General features: G+C 36.2%; 1 protein-coding gene across 1 annotated transcript in view; it reads right to left on the bottom strand.

Moving 5' to 3' along the window:
• The window catches only part of LOC128989329 (uncharacterized), a 510234-nt gene that overhangs the window by 709 nt on the left and 494506 nt on the right, over positions 1-15019 (bottom strand). The window contains exons 21-29 of the mRNA XM_054411209.1: positions 13677-13784; positions 12819-12913; positions 11984-12114; positions 11091-11224; positions 10283-10466; positions 8870-9043; positions 7311-7567; positions 6281-6453; positions 17-45 (exon numbers count right to left, since the gene is read on the bottom strand). Of these exons, the coding sequence (XP_054267184.1) occupies positions 17-45; positions 6281-6453; positions 7311-7567; positions 8870-9043; positions 10283-10466; positions 11091-11224; positions 11984-12114; positions 12819-12913; positions 13677-13784 (1285 nt within the window). The remainder of the gene's footprint in view (positions 1-16; positions 46-6280; positions 6454-7310; positions 7568-8869; positions 9044-10282; positions 10467-11090; positions 11225-11983; positions 12115-12818; positions 12914-13676; positions 13785-15019) is intronic.

Genomic DNA, 15019 nt, shown 5'->3' with positions numbered 1-15019 from the left:
GATCCGTAGAATCTACGGAGTCTCTACGCGACGATTCCTCATCTTCTGCAATTTTTGGAATATTAATATTGTTATTGTTTAATTGTTAAAAAATGTCTTTTGCGAGTTCAATACAGTAAAGCCTCACAAACTCCACACCCTGTAACTCTAAAGTCCTTGTGACTCTACAGTTTACAGCTTGTCTAGTTGGCTTTGTCTTACTATTGTGTTTGACTTTTTAAGTTTTATTCAATTGTTGATTATTTGGCATTCCTCTGAAAATTGTTTTACTCAATATTTAAAAATACTCATGTAGGCCTAAGTAATAAATAGGCCAATATATGTAAAAACTAGTGTGTTATGTTATAGTTATAATTTATTAAAACCCATTAAACATTCCAATGTTCTAGATAACCCGACAACCCCTATTAAATACAAATTATACAAAATATATGAACACAACTCTTGATACATGTTTATTTCTTAATAATGAAAGATAAACATTGAATTATTTACAATGTGAAATTATTCCAGTCATATGATTAATATTAAAATAAAAGATAGATTTTTGGGATATATAACAATTCCTCCCTACTTATTTAAGAAGATCGTTCATTTATAAGTTCATCCTTTTAATCGGTTTTCTGATTCTCGTTGAACGCGAATGTTAGGGACATCTGGTTGTGAGTTTGCATTGGACCCTTCGCGTCTTGTTGTATGATTGTACTCGGCTCTTCGGCATCTTGTTGGCTGCTTGTAGGATTGCTTGTATTTGACGCTTTCATTGTTAGTTAAAGGCTTTTTGTCTCACTATCAGGCATTGAGTTTGCTGTAGGACTCGATGTTTCAGTGTCCGTAGTTCCCTTCCCAGCTTGGGGTGCTACTTGAGACATTTTCTGTATCATGTGACCTTTCTGAATTGCTTTTTGATTTTCTTAACATGCCGTACCTTTTATGTCCCATGAATGGAGGTTGTCTTGAACAATTTTGATTGGTATTTTGAAATATTAAAGTTCGATGAGTTTGCGTAGGTGGTACTTTGGCTATTGGGTTGCATTGGTTGTTTGAACCTTCTTGCCTTGTTTGCTTCAATGAGTTAGGTAGAGGGCTTTTGTAATGATTAGGATCTTTTGGCACTTCACAAGCTCGAAGCTGATTGAAGTGACGTTTTATCACATACCCATCATCAAGTTCTACGAGGTAGTGAAGTCGCCCCAGCCTTTCCACGACAGTTCCAAATTTCCACAGAATGGATCCTACGTAATTTCTTGATTGTACTCTCTCCCCAATATTGAAATGTTTGTTAAATATTGGTTGTTGGGCCTCATTTTTGTCATCTTCACTAGGCCTTAAGAGATCTAGCTTGGTTCTCAAGTTCCTGCCAAACATTAATTGTGCTGGGGATGCACCGTACTCAGTGGTGTAGCTCGGTACCGAAATAATAGTGCACATAGTTTTTCATGTAAAGTGCCCTGTTCAAACTGCATGCACCTCAGTTTTGTCTTGAGTGTTTGGCAAAATCTTTCCGCCTGACCATTAGTAGAGGGTTTCCTGGTGCAATGAATCGTTGTCTTATTCCTTGGCGTTTGCAGAATGCTTGAAACTCTGCTGATTTGAAAATTGTAGCATTGTCACTGACCAATATTTCTGGTAGGCCATGGTGACTAAATATTTCTCTCAGGTGATGAATAGTACTGGCAGTTGTTGGCGCACTTTTATTGGATATATTTCTGGCCACTTTGACCTGGCATCTACAACAATCAAGAAGTTGTGATTTAGAAAAGGTCCTGCGTAATCCATGTGAACTCGCTGCCAATTGCGTTTTGGTATTTCCCAAACATGGGTAGGGGCTTCTCTGGGTTTTTCTTATTCTCACAACATGCCTTACAACTTGCCACCATACTCTCAATATCTGTATCAATGTTTTTCCAGTAACAGTAGTTTCTTGCCAGACTTTTCATCCGCACTATTCCTACGTGTGTTGAATTTAATTCTTGGAGGATTTTAGGTTGTAGCTTTTTTGGAATGACAACTCGATTTCTCTAAAAATAATTCCGTCTTGAAGTGATATTTCTGGGTCAGCGACTTCTCCGTTTAGGAGCTTTTCCTTTAAACGAGAGAGTTCATCGTCAAGTGATGTTTCTTTTTCTATATCTTTAGCCATGATAGTATCGGTTGTTATGCAGTGTATTGTCTCTCTTCGAACAGTGTAATCTTCGTCAACCACATTGATATTCTCTTCTTTTATTGGCAAGGGATGTCTTGAGAGGTAATCTGCATTACAGTGGTCGCTTGATTTTTTTGTGTACAATGTCATAATCAAATCCTGAAAGAAAATTAGCGTATCTAAGCATCCTGGATGAAGTCAACAGTGGTAGTTTCTTGTCTGGATGAAATATGGTCATTAGTGGTTTGTTGTCAATGGCAAGAGTAAACTTCCTTCCGTGTATATAATCAAACATTTTTTTACACCCCCAATATACAGCAGTTGCTTCTCTGTCCAATTGGCTATAGTTGCAATCTGCAGCAGTGAGGGATCTGCTGGCAAACACAATGGGCCCTCTCTTCATTATTTGGCATTTTATGAGAGAGTACAGCTGATAAGCCAACAGGCTAGCATCTGTGGCAAGTATCAACGGGTAAGTCTGGGTTGTATGGAGTAAGAACTGTGTCACTTGCTATCTCTTCTTTAACACGAGTAAAAGCTTTTTCACATTCCTGGGACCAATGAAAACGTTTGTCTTTCCTTAGAAGCTGATGTAAGGGATTTAGCACTGTAGATGCATCTTTGATGAACTTTGAATAGTACTGTACTAGTCCAAGGAATTGACGCACTCCTGTGATATTTGATGGGGCGGGGAGCATCCCTGGATTGCCCTCACCTTTTCTGGTGATTTCTGGATACCATCTTTGCTGATGATATGACCCAGATACTGCACCTTTCTCTCAAAGAACTTGCATTTTTCAACATTTACATGTAGATTGTGTTGTTCCAATTTTTTCTAAGACCTTTATGAGTCTGGATTTGCATTCTTCAAAAGTGCAGCCTTGTACAACAATATCATCAAAATAAGCCACTGTTCCTTCAAGATTTTGTACGACTTGGTCAATAAATTTATGAAATTCATTTGGAGCTGTCTTAATTCCGAAAAACAGTCTTTTGGCTATATATGTACCCTTATGTGTGGTAATTGTCTGGATTTTAGAACTTTCAGAGTCCACTGAAAGATGTAAATAAGCCTTGTAAATGTCTAACGTGCAAAAATAGTTTCCATTCCTCATTTTGTTAAGGATATCCTCTATTCTTGGTATTGGGTAACGACTGTCATGTAGTTGTTGGTTCACAGTTACCTTGTAATCCGCGCAAATACGGACCGATCCATTTGCTTTTGGAATCACAACAATTGGTGTTCCCCACTCAGATTGGTCCACTTTCTCTATTATGTCTTCCTTTTCGAGTTTATCTAGTTCATTTTCAACAGCTTCTCGAAGGGCATGAGGTACTGGTCTGGGTTTTAAGTACATAGGTCTTGAATTATCCTTTAGTTTTAAAGAGCATGTGAAGTTGGGTGTTTTACCAATACATTGTTCAAAAACGCTTGAGAATCTTTGCTTGATAGATTTGACAACAGTGTTGGTATCAACCTCTGGTTTCTTCATACTAACAAGATTAATATTGTGTAAGTTAATTTTCAATTTTCGAATCCAATCCCTTCCAAGAATAGCGTTTTTAGGTAGATTTACAATGTATAGATCTTCTCTGCAAGATCTCCCTTCGTAAGATATGCTTAGGGTACAGACCCCGATTGGTTTGAATATTTGTCCAGTATAAGATCGAAAAAGAGCACTTGTTTTGCAAACTGGAACATGTAAGTCTAGTTTCTTGAAGTCATCATTGTTTATTATGCTAACACGACTTCCAGAATCACACTCGAAACGTTGCTGTTTACCGTTTAGAGATACGTTTATCATCATTCTGTCATCTCCTTCGTCATTCTTTAATACATTTATGATCCGTTGGACGTCGTATTCATATTCAGAATCAATTTCATCAATTCTTTTTACATTTTTCTTTGAATACTGTAATTCCTGTATTCGTTTCGCTATACAAACCTTTTCTATGTGTCCATCTTTATGACAATACCTGCAATTTAGCTCATCTATCAATCGGCAATTTTGTGTTTCATGGTTATTCCTTCCACAGTGCAAACAGACATCTGAAAATCCCAGTCTTTGTAGCCTTTTGTTTTCGTTGTCTTTCTTTTTGCTTGAGGATTCATTAGAGAAATAGTTTTTGGTTGATAAATTGTTGTTTTTAGGTCCAATTTTGTTCTTTGTTGTTTTACTTATTTTGTGAATGTCATTCTGATTATTATTAGTATATAAAATCTGATTGTCAAGTTTTGATGCCTCTATAGCTAAGGCGATTTCTAAGGCTTTTTCAAATGATATTTCACCCAGTTGTAAGAGTTTTTCTCTGATGTCTGAGTCATATAAACCTCTGATGAATTGAGCCCTGAGCATAAGATTTATAACTGATTTTGTACATTTTCCTTCATTACACCCAGATTTGAAATCTGCTGAACAAGCCAGTTGTTTGAGGTCTGTAACATAATTTGTGATTGATTCATTTCCATCTTGTAAACAAGATAAGAATTTGTGCTGTTCTGTAAGTATGTTCTTCTTTGGGCTTAGGTGCTCATTTAGTAATATCAGTAACTCTTGATATGTTTTTGAGTCTGGTTTGTCTGGAGATGTTAGACTACAGATCAGATTGTAGTGCTTAGCACCTAAGCAATTGATTAAAAATAAACCTTTCAATTGTTCTGTCTCTGAATCCTTGTCTGTCAATCCTTTTATTTTAAAACATATTTCTAAATGCTGAGTGTAGCTTTCAAACGTTTCCTTACTTTCATCATAAGCATCAAACATCAAGGCATTGCACTGTAGTAGGTCCTTGGTACTATGTTTTGATCTAGGCTGTTCTGTCTGTTGACTTGTATGTTGTGTCATTAATGTCATAAAATTGTTCAAAGTAGATATAAGGTCTTGTATTTCAGTCATTTTCTTCCTCGTCGCCAAATTATTAAATACAAATTAATACAAAATATATGAACACAACTCTTGATACATGTTTATTTCTTAATAATGAAAGATAAACATTGAATTATTTACAATGTGAAATTATTCCAGTCATATGATTAATATTAAAATAAAAGATAGATTTTTGGGATATATAACAACCCCCAAACTCGACAATCTCTGGGTCCACAGATTGTCGAATTAGTGAGGTTTTATTGTACTTTAAATCATAATCAATTCATTTTTGTGTTTCAAGAAGAACAAACTCATAAAAACTGCTTTTGTAAACTGTATTAGCTTTCAGATTCAATACAACAAAAAATAGGATTGTGTACAACATATTTTAAAAAGCTTATCAATTTAGAAGAGATTCTGTGGTTAAGTAAAATTCAAAATGAGTAAACATGGGAGTGCTAGGAGAATAAAACTTTAATGAAACGTAGGATCCAACCCTAAAAAATGTTTAAAATTATGTTTGGATAAAACCTTTATAAAATATATTACACATATTTATAGTAAAAACAATACATGTGAGTAAACATTTTGTAGAACACAGTTAAAATTATTGAATATTTAAAAACTAAAGCATATAAATTTATTTTGTCTCACCAGAGCTTTGATTAAAATACGTGGTAAATAAATTAAATGTTTTCATGTATAGAAAGAAGTGCAATTTAAAATTTAGATTTATAAAAAAAGTGATGAGTTAAGTTAAGTTTTGTTCCATTGTCAGAAAGAAATCTGTACACAAATTACGCTATCGGTGCTAAGGTCAATAGCTATATCACCTACTGGAGAAACTTATTCATCAAACACCACCTACTGACTGATAGAGAAATTATTTAGTTTATTTTAGTAAATTTTTTGAGGGATAGATTTAGACCATCATAATTGGATTGTATGACAAATTTTTTTATTTGTTTTAAGTCTGTATAAAAATCCTTATTGTTAAATTTTGATGAAACAATAATCATTATTATTATGTTGTTGGATTATGTTATTTATATAATAATTGCGATGTTTTCCATTAGAATTATTCCACATCACAAAGTTTGAGGATGTAGAATCTGACCCCTATCCTCAGGTAAGAAAATAGATGGAAACTCACAAAAGAAAAACCACACAGAGTATAGTAGTCAAAACAAGAAAAAAATCCTGGATGAAAACAAAAACTAGTACAAACTGTGGGGAGAAAAAAATTGAGCATTTAGTTTTGTACCTAGACTGTTCGGCCGCTGCCACACCTGCAGTTCCTCACTGTCTCCAATGTACACCCATGTGGCTGCGTAGTAGGCATCCGTGTAGACTCCGCAGTCATCATCATCTGAACACAGACTGCTGGGACTACAACGCAGCTTCTCCATACTGGCATCTGTAGATCGAGTCAGAGGCCTACACACAGACACACATTGTAAAACTGCATTACGGGACCATAAAGTAGTAATGGTACAACTGTAAAGCACAAATTCTAAATAACTCATAATCCAAACTTAGTCTTAATTTATGGTGATAATCATAAATAGCTTAAATTGTAGCCTATTTGGGTAATCCTTAATCGGCTTTTTGTAAAATATCATTTTCATAACCTAAAATTGCCTATGAATTTCAACGCTCAAAACACTCGGTCATTGTTTTCTTTATCAGCTTTAGTTGTTACTTGCTTAAACCTCTTTTGGTCATAATATGTGGGTTCATTGTTGACACTGGACAAAAATAAATTTCACAACCAAACCACAACAAACCACACTAAAAAAACTAACCAAAGTTGAAATTAAATATTAACCCAAAAGGAACTGGAAAGAAAGCTTCTACAGTAGTCTGCCAAATCTTAGTGATCATATTGCTTAACTGGCAAAAATACTGGCCAAAGTGTTTGATGCGTTGCAACAATCAATCATTGTCTAGGTTGAATTAAAGTTTAATTTTGTCCATTGCCTAAATGATTTCCTTCTTGTTTTGCAGCTTTAGACAAAAATTTGTTACTATTTTAGATGCAATGCATTACTCTGCCAAATCAATAATAAATTAGTATTTTGATACTTAAACTTTTTTACTTTCAACTGTCTAAACGCTGATAAGGAGGATGTATATTGTAGTGGAATATACAATATGTCAAAATGATAAACACAAACTTTGATAACAAAAAATATGACTGTATCTAAAAATGCTGCTTCTTTGTCAGAATCAAGCAATTAAAAAAAAATAAATATAATATGGGATTTATTCTAGTAGAATTTAAGTTGACAAACCTGACTTTCTCTTTCTTCTCCTCCCGCCCTCGCTCCTCAGACTTGGCTCTCACAGCCTCTGCGTGTACCCGAGCCGCGTGTCTCCTCTCCTCCGAGCGGAACCTCTTGTCTGCCTTCTTGTACAGGCGGGGGGCAGGGGTGGTGGCTCGTACAGGGCGGGGAGAGTCTGCAAACCCCGCCGGGGGCTGTACAATGGGCTCTCTCATCCCCCCACTGCGATCCGTCCCGTTGCTTTCCCCACTCACCGCACCTGCTGACTACCACACAAGCTATGTTTGTGGTCATCGTGACTTAGGATTGAATTGATATTTGAATAGTTTGATAAACTTGAAGTGTTTGATAGAGAATTGTATGTGCTAAGAAAAGACCTAGGCCCTCATGTAGATTCAGATCTTACAGGTTAATTAATCAAATTATGTAATTACAACTTATTATAATAGGTAATATAGTGTATAACATTATTATAATTCTCTGAAGTAAAATTTCAGTGATGGCAAAAATAAGTTATTTAGCCATAATTATAATAATTAGAATTAGCTACCATTTTCATTACATACATGTTTTTGCATAATTATATAATTGTAAAAAAATACCAATAGGAGAATAGTTGTCTTGCCATAACTGTCAAACGCTAAAGCCTAAAGGCGGCTCCAGACATGCGCCAGTCGCCAAGCACAAAGTATTTGACGTTCGGCGATCTAGTTGTCTTGCTATTTGCCGATTAACAAGTAGACGTCTACATGCATGTGTTGTTTTCCAAGTAATTGCCCGTTTTTCCTTTGTTTCCGAAATAGCAAATATTTGTTTACTTTGATGAGTCCGAAAATACTGACAATAAACCGAAAAACACGAACATGAATGTTTGCTGCTTGCCAAATTGCCAAACTATCCAAACTACTCGCAATTCGGCGACTTGCTGCTCGGTGCTTGGCGAATGGCGCATGTCTGGAGCTGCCTTTAGTATAAGCCAAGACTACCTGTTACAGATAATTTACTTTTAGAAGAAACATGCAAGTGGCAGTCACATCAACATTTCAATTTAAAATATCTATATTCATTGAGCAGCATATACAATGTAGTCAACAGATGATTGCCAATCTATATTCACTGGGTGTTGTCGCTGTATTAAAAGGTGTCTGATACTTAAAGGTGGAGAAGCATGAACGTTGCGACCACAGTGGTAACAAGCAGATTGTTATGGGATTGTCGCCATATTGTGTCAGATAGTTACTGGTGGAGAAGCGTACATTGCGACCACAGTGGTGACAAGCAGATTGTTACTTGATTGTCGCTATATTGTGTCAGATAGTTACTGGTGGAGAAGCGTACATTGCGACCACAGTGGTGACAAGCAGATTGTTACTTGATTGTTGCTATATTGTGTCAGATAGTTACTGGTGGAGAAGCGTACATTGCGACCACAGTGGTGACAAGCAGATTGTTACTTGATTGTCGCTATATTGTGTCAGATAGTTACTGGTGGAGAAGCGTACATTGCGACCACAGTGGTGACAAGCAGGTTGTTTTTTGATTGTCACTGTATTGTGTCAGATACTTACTGGTGGAGACGTGTGTACATTGCGACCACAGTGGTGACAAGCAGGTTGTTCTGTGATTGTAACTGTAGCACTGCTGTGTTCACTGTAGAACACTGAGTCTGACCCAGGACTGACAGAGCGCAGACTCTCTGCACTCAGTGCTTTCAGTCTTGCTGACTCTGGACTTGAGATTCCCTACAAAACACATGTAACTGAAAATTCTGTAATGTCATCAAATAAAATACTGAATGGATATAGAATAACCACAAAAAGACCAATTAACACAAGACAAAACGATAAGACCTATGTAGCCACAAATTAACCGGATAATTAAGATGACTTTATGTGGCAATAAATGGACCCCAACACTTTAACTTTTGAAGGTGAATAGGTGAGTTATGAGTTTGGCAATCCAACACACCAAAACAAGTAGCTGTGTGGTTATTAAGCTTCACTATTATTAAGGAGGTGTCATGTTTAATCCTGGGAGAAGTCTGTAGCTCTTTGATTGACGTTAGCTAGGCCAGCTGTCACTGACAATTGAGTTTCTAATAAATCATCGTCCAAGAGTTAGCTGGGCTTAGTCAGTATAAATATTGTGTCAACCAATCGACGATAATTTTAGTTTGTTTATGTATGAATCTTTGGTTAAAACCTGTCTTAGTTATATCTCAGCTGTCAGTGGTGATACCATTAAACATGTGCAACGTTTAATTTATGCAGGGTGGCACGAAAAGGATGGTTAGATTTGAACTGCATAATACTAGTTGTGGGGGAAGGGGTGGGTCCACTGCCAGCCGCCTGTAAGTCAACCATAGTATCCAATTTGCCGTGAGATGGCGCAGTGGATGGTTGAGCACCACGTTTTTGCTGTGGAACAGATTTACAGAAACAGTGAATCTTTTATTACTGCACTGGACTGGTTCGTGATCGCAGATCAATATCACGTTGGGTGACTGCATTTCGGACAAAAGGGTTTGTCATAGCTCATAAGTGGTAAATCTACTGGACGTTTACGAACGGCAGTTACTCCACAAAACATAGAGACCATAAGAGCATTGGTGCTTCAAAGTCTGCTACGTTCTTTTTATGGTTTTTTAAAATTGTATTTATAAATTTGTATTGTTTGATTGTCATAGCCCACTAGCAACTTTGTAAATTACAAGGTTATTTTTTGTAATGGGGCAATTGAAAGTGTCCAGAAACAAGTCAGTAAAATTTATGTGTAAGATCATTTGTGTTATATTAATTTTCAAACCGACCATCATTTTTGCGCAAGCCTGTATTTATTCAAATACGAAATTAAGTATTTAACACATTAATAATTTACGAGCTGCTAAATTCTCACGAGACTCATGTATAGCTTTATTGAATAGAATATTTGTGTCTAATGTCAAAGCCCAACTTAACCTGCAGTTAGACCCCAAGACTTACCTTGGACTTGCCCCGTCTGCTAGGACTGCCGCCGGGACTGCGCACAGCCTCATGGCCAGGGAAGAGACGAGACCCAGCCTTCAGTGTAGCTCCCTCTTCCACCCCTACAGGACTGGGTGACTTGGCAGCTATGGAGCTCCGCCGTCGATTGTTCTCATCACCACTGTTGCTTCTCCGTCTTGCACTGTGACGTTGTACAGTTAGTCATTTGTCACCAATTTTGAATGGTCCTTAATTAATTACTGATCAAGGGATTCATAAATGACTGCTCCGAGTGCTTAAATAGTTTTTGTATGCATTTTTCCCAAGTATACACCTTGTTATGCTTAATAATTAATTTCAGATTAACTCACTGTACTAAAAACACTCCCACAAACAGTAAATTTTTTTATAAATATTTAAATAAAATTATTTAATTTAAAAAAATCCACCGAAGATCAGGTATCTAATTGAAAAAAAATTAACAAAAAGTATTACGGTAACAGGACCACGAAATAATCTAATTCTAAATATAAATATAAATTCTAATGATAAATTTCCTGCCAATCTGGCATCATTCTGTTATCCCATAAATTCGCTCTGTAGTTTAATCCTTGTACGATTCCCAGTGCATGGACAAACTGAGTAGCCTGTTAATTTTGTTTATTTATGCCAAGGTGTTTTATATTTTATAATGAGATGTTCAAGTCTTTATCACGGATATTTCCAGGATTACAATGGCCTAACTTCATTGGCTGAGTTAAGCATCGGGAAGTAAACAGCACAAATGTGTATCAACTTAGTGTTACACAAGTGTTTGGACAGTTACCGGTTGTGTGATGTGGGACTTCTTCCCCCGGACTTCCTTCTAGGACTCTCCCTAGATCTCCGTTGACGGCCACAGGCACACTCCCCACTCGAGTCTTCCGATGACTCACCTCCCATCCCGTTACTAACCACCACCTAGTGACAGAAAACACTTGTTTTGAAATCCTTGTAAGATAAACTGAACTATTACAAACGGTGTCAGTAAAAAAATGTACAGTTTTTGCATTTGTATTGTGCAAAATTGGAAAAAAATTTAAAATAAAACTGAACAAATAAGTGAAAAAAACACACACAAAAAATGCCAATGACTAACATTAAGTTAAATGTTAGAATAATAGAACAAAACTGTTGACTCAGTATTTACCTAAGTTACGGTTTTGAATTAAATTAAAATTATAAAGGTTATTAACTGGTAGGAACAGCTATTAAAAGGTTAGTTAAGTAGAGTAATTAACTAATTGAACACCTTATGAGTTCAGATGGTTCACGTGAGAAACATATTAGCTTAGATTAATTGCAGGCCTGTGATTTGCATGTGTACGCTTTGGCCCAAGAGATGATTGCGCCCCTCTCTACCTACCTTGTGGGAGAATTCTTTATTTTGTGCCCCTAAATAACCTAAAAATCTTGCGCGGTGGGCCTAGGCCCATTTATTAAAATGGTCCTATTTGAACACAGACGCTACGCATATTAATTTCAGTTGAACTCATACTTGTAGAATATGCACAATATCTTCACAGAGGGTTTTTTTTAATAGGTAGGTAAACTTCATTTAAAAATTATCTTTTTCTGTATCTTAAACTCCTGCGGAGGTTAAATGTATACACAACTCCACAAAAATACCTTCTTTTACAAGAATTATGTTTAAAAAATAAAGTGGTCATATTCAAGTACCTGTGTTGGTGTATGTTTCCCTGATGGTTGGTTGGGACTTGCATTTTTACTTTTTGGTTTTTTAGGCACCTCTTGTTCCCCATCTCTGACTGGAGATTTGATGGGATACATGGCTCTCTGGGGAGTTACAACTGTAAAGCAAAGAGTTATATCACACATTGATTATAAAGAACTGAGGGTGGAAGAAAAATACTTTATCCTAAGAAAGGTACTATAGGTGATTGAGATTAGAAAAAAATATTTATCATATGGTAATTTTAGAGGAGTGTTAAAATAAAAATATTAGTCAGGTACAGAGTCTAGGTACTTCAATGACTTACATCAATTAAGTCAACCCCTATTATTTTGGTACTGTCTTTTTTGGAAATATGTAAGCGGATGTAGAACTGAAGAAACCTATTGTAATCCTTGTATTACTCTATGGTGAATATATTTTTTTATTTTTGATTCTTGAATCTTCTTCTTCTTGAAACTAGGAATGGAAGTCATTGATAGCATGTAATATGAAAGTAACACAAGCAAAGGTGTAAAATACGTCCCTCAACCCACGTGTGTTAATTTATCTCACCAATCATTGATGAAGCTCAAAACTAGTTTAATATAAACTAAAATATTATTCATTGTAAAAGATAAATTAAATACCAGAACCCATAAACCAGTTTTCTTTACTTTTCAATGTTTAAAATGTAACTACCCCATTAAAAATGCCGCTAAAGGAGTTTTAGATTAAAACCAACTGGAACTTCATTACAAAGCGTTTTTAGTGAATTGAAATTAAACTTAAAAAAATCCATAATTCAGGATTGTAATGGTGTACATGAGAGTTATATCCAACCTGTGGGTGGACTAGAAGCCTGATCTTTTTGAGGTGACGACAGCTCTAATTTGAAACTTTTCTTTGCTTCAATTCGTTCCTCTTCAGTCCACGACCTATTACAAAGATTGATTAATGAAAGAAGTCACACAACACGTGGTTTGCTAAAACATATTTTATTCAAACGTCAGATAATAAAAATACTCCATACAATTCACATCAGGATCACAACCTTTTTTCATCGTTAAAATGGTAGATGCATGAAACAGAAGAAATATGTATTTTACAGATGTAAGATGTATGGTGATGTGTTAAGTGTATATGACTGTATTGGTGTATTTGGTTATGGTAACTAAATGAGGCGGGAGGTCAACAGAGCTCTGTTAACACGTTGAATGTGAGGGGCGAGAATTCCGTCCCGCCGTACCGGCACCACTGCACAGGGCGGGAAAAATGTCGTTCTCCTTGCATAACGACAACCTTGATTCAGTGTATTCAGCCTCGCACCAGGAACGTTGTTTCCGATTGCCGCTTATTGTGCCAGTTTTATACTTCAATCCAGAATAATTTGTTTTCGTTTTCAGATACGACTATTTTACCGTTGGAAGGGACTGTTCTAAATTAAGTGTTGTATAGGGTTTTGGCTTGGATTTAGTAAAACAAAATAGAATAATGATGCCTTTTTGCAATATTTTTTTATGGTGTATCCGGATTTTTCGTCCCTGCTTTCCCTCCATTTGGCAAAACTGAGGGCCTGCTGTTTAGTACTGTTTGCCCAGGGTAGCCTGATTGCTGGTGTCTCAATTCTCTGTACAGTATCTTACTTCACAAAGAGCCCCTTTCTGTTTCCCAAGGGTATATTTCAGAGTGAACACTTACCTAGACTTGGATCGTTCCTCTACAGGGGATTCGTAGTCACCGGGTGAAGAACACCCTCCACTCCTATCAGACTGCCTTTTCTCTCCACTGCTGCCGTCAACACTGTAACTAAAACACATGAATCGGTGCTTAACAATCACATCAACAATTATCTATATAAATAAAATTAGAGTTTTGTCTGTACTTTGCTCAGAATTATATACTTTTAGGTTATTTTTACGTTTTATACATTAAAGAAGCAGAAACGAGTCTTATCTCTATTTCTGTCTGTCTGTCTGTCTTTCCCTTTGTCTGTAACACTCAAGATGGCATTTTACGCAATCTTCTCCGTGAAAACCAGAGTACCTATCAAGATCCAAGTCATTTTAATGTATTCACTGGATTGGCGAGAGTGTCTTTAGTGATTTAAATATAGCCTCACTACTTTGTAAATAAAATTACGGACGTTCAAAAATGCAGTTTTGTGTGATATTTGTCAAATTTTCGTTCAATTTTTATCACATAATCGTCTATGAAATAACGAACAGCTGTTCAAGAGGTTCGGTTCAAGATTGTTTTTTCTAGCTGTCAATGATATGTTTACAAATGTTGTTTACAAATACCGCAACCATTTCGAATCACGTTTTGTAAGCAAATCTCAACCAAGTGAGATTAAAAACGTTTTTCTTACATAACGGATTTAATTAATCGCAAGTGCAATAATATAGTCTAATAGAGTAACCGTAAATGAAATTAAATAACTAGACATCGTCCAAATCGGAACCAGAAATTCTTTGAGTATAAAATGTTTCTTGAGTTTTGACAACCAGAAAGAAGACCTTGAATCAGTGTTGTATAGGGCTGGACACTGAAATGATCGTCGCCAATAGCTTACAAAAAAGGTTTCCACTCATTGACGGCGCTTCAATGGCGGTTGTGTAAAGTGTAAAGTAAAAAATCACAACTGCAGTGGGTGATTGTAACAGAGGTTTAACAGAGGAAGTGCTAAACTCGCTTTTCCAATGTGTCACTTTCTGTTTCTACTCACCGTGTGATGCAATCGCTGGACCATACAGCCAATAGGCCCATAGCTCATATCTTGGGTACGTAAGCCTACATATTTATTCATAACAACCTTTTTGACGACGATCCTTGATACCGGTACTTTTCCATAGAATACATGGCCTACCTACTTAAGAAATATAATTACAAATGACCAAAACCCCAACATTGTGTGATTTTCGTCACATTTCCTTCTAATGTTAATAGATATACTAATCATTGTTTAGAGAATGCGTAATCTATTAAATAACAAAAAGTTGTTTGGGTAAGGTTGTTTTTTTTTCAAACTGACACCGATAAGT

This window comes from Macrosteles quadrilineatus, unplaced genomic scaffold (genome assembly GCF_028750875.1).
Source record: "Macrosteles quadrilineatus isolate MER2022 unplaced genomic scaffold, UCM_ALF_1.0 Scaffold_3__2_contigs__length_128488019, whole genome shotgun sequence".
In the NCBI taxonomy this organism is placed as follows: Eukaryota; Metazoa; Arthropoda; class Insecta; order Hemiptera; family Cicadellidae; genus Macrosteles; species Macrosteles quadrilineatus.
This window is presented reverse-complemented; position numbering and strand designations above follow the sequence as displayed.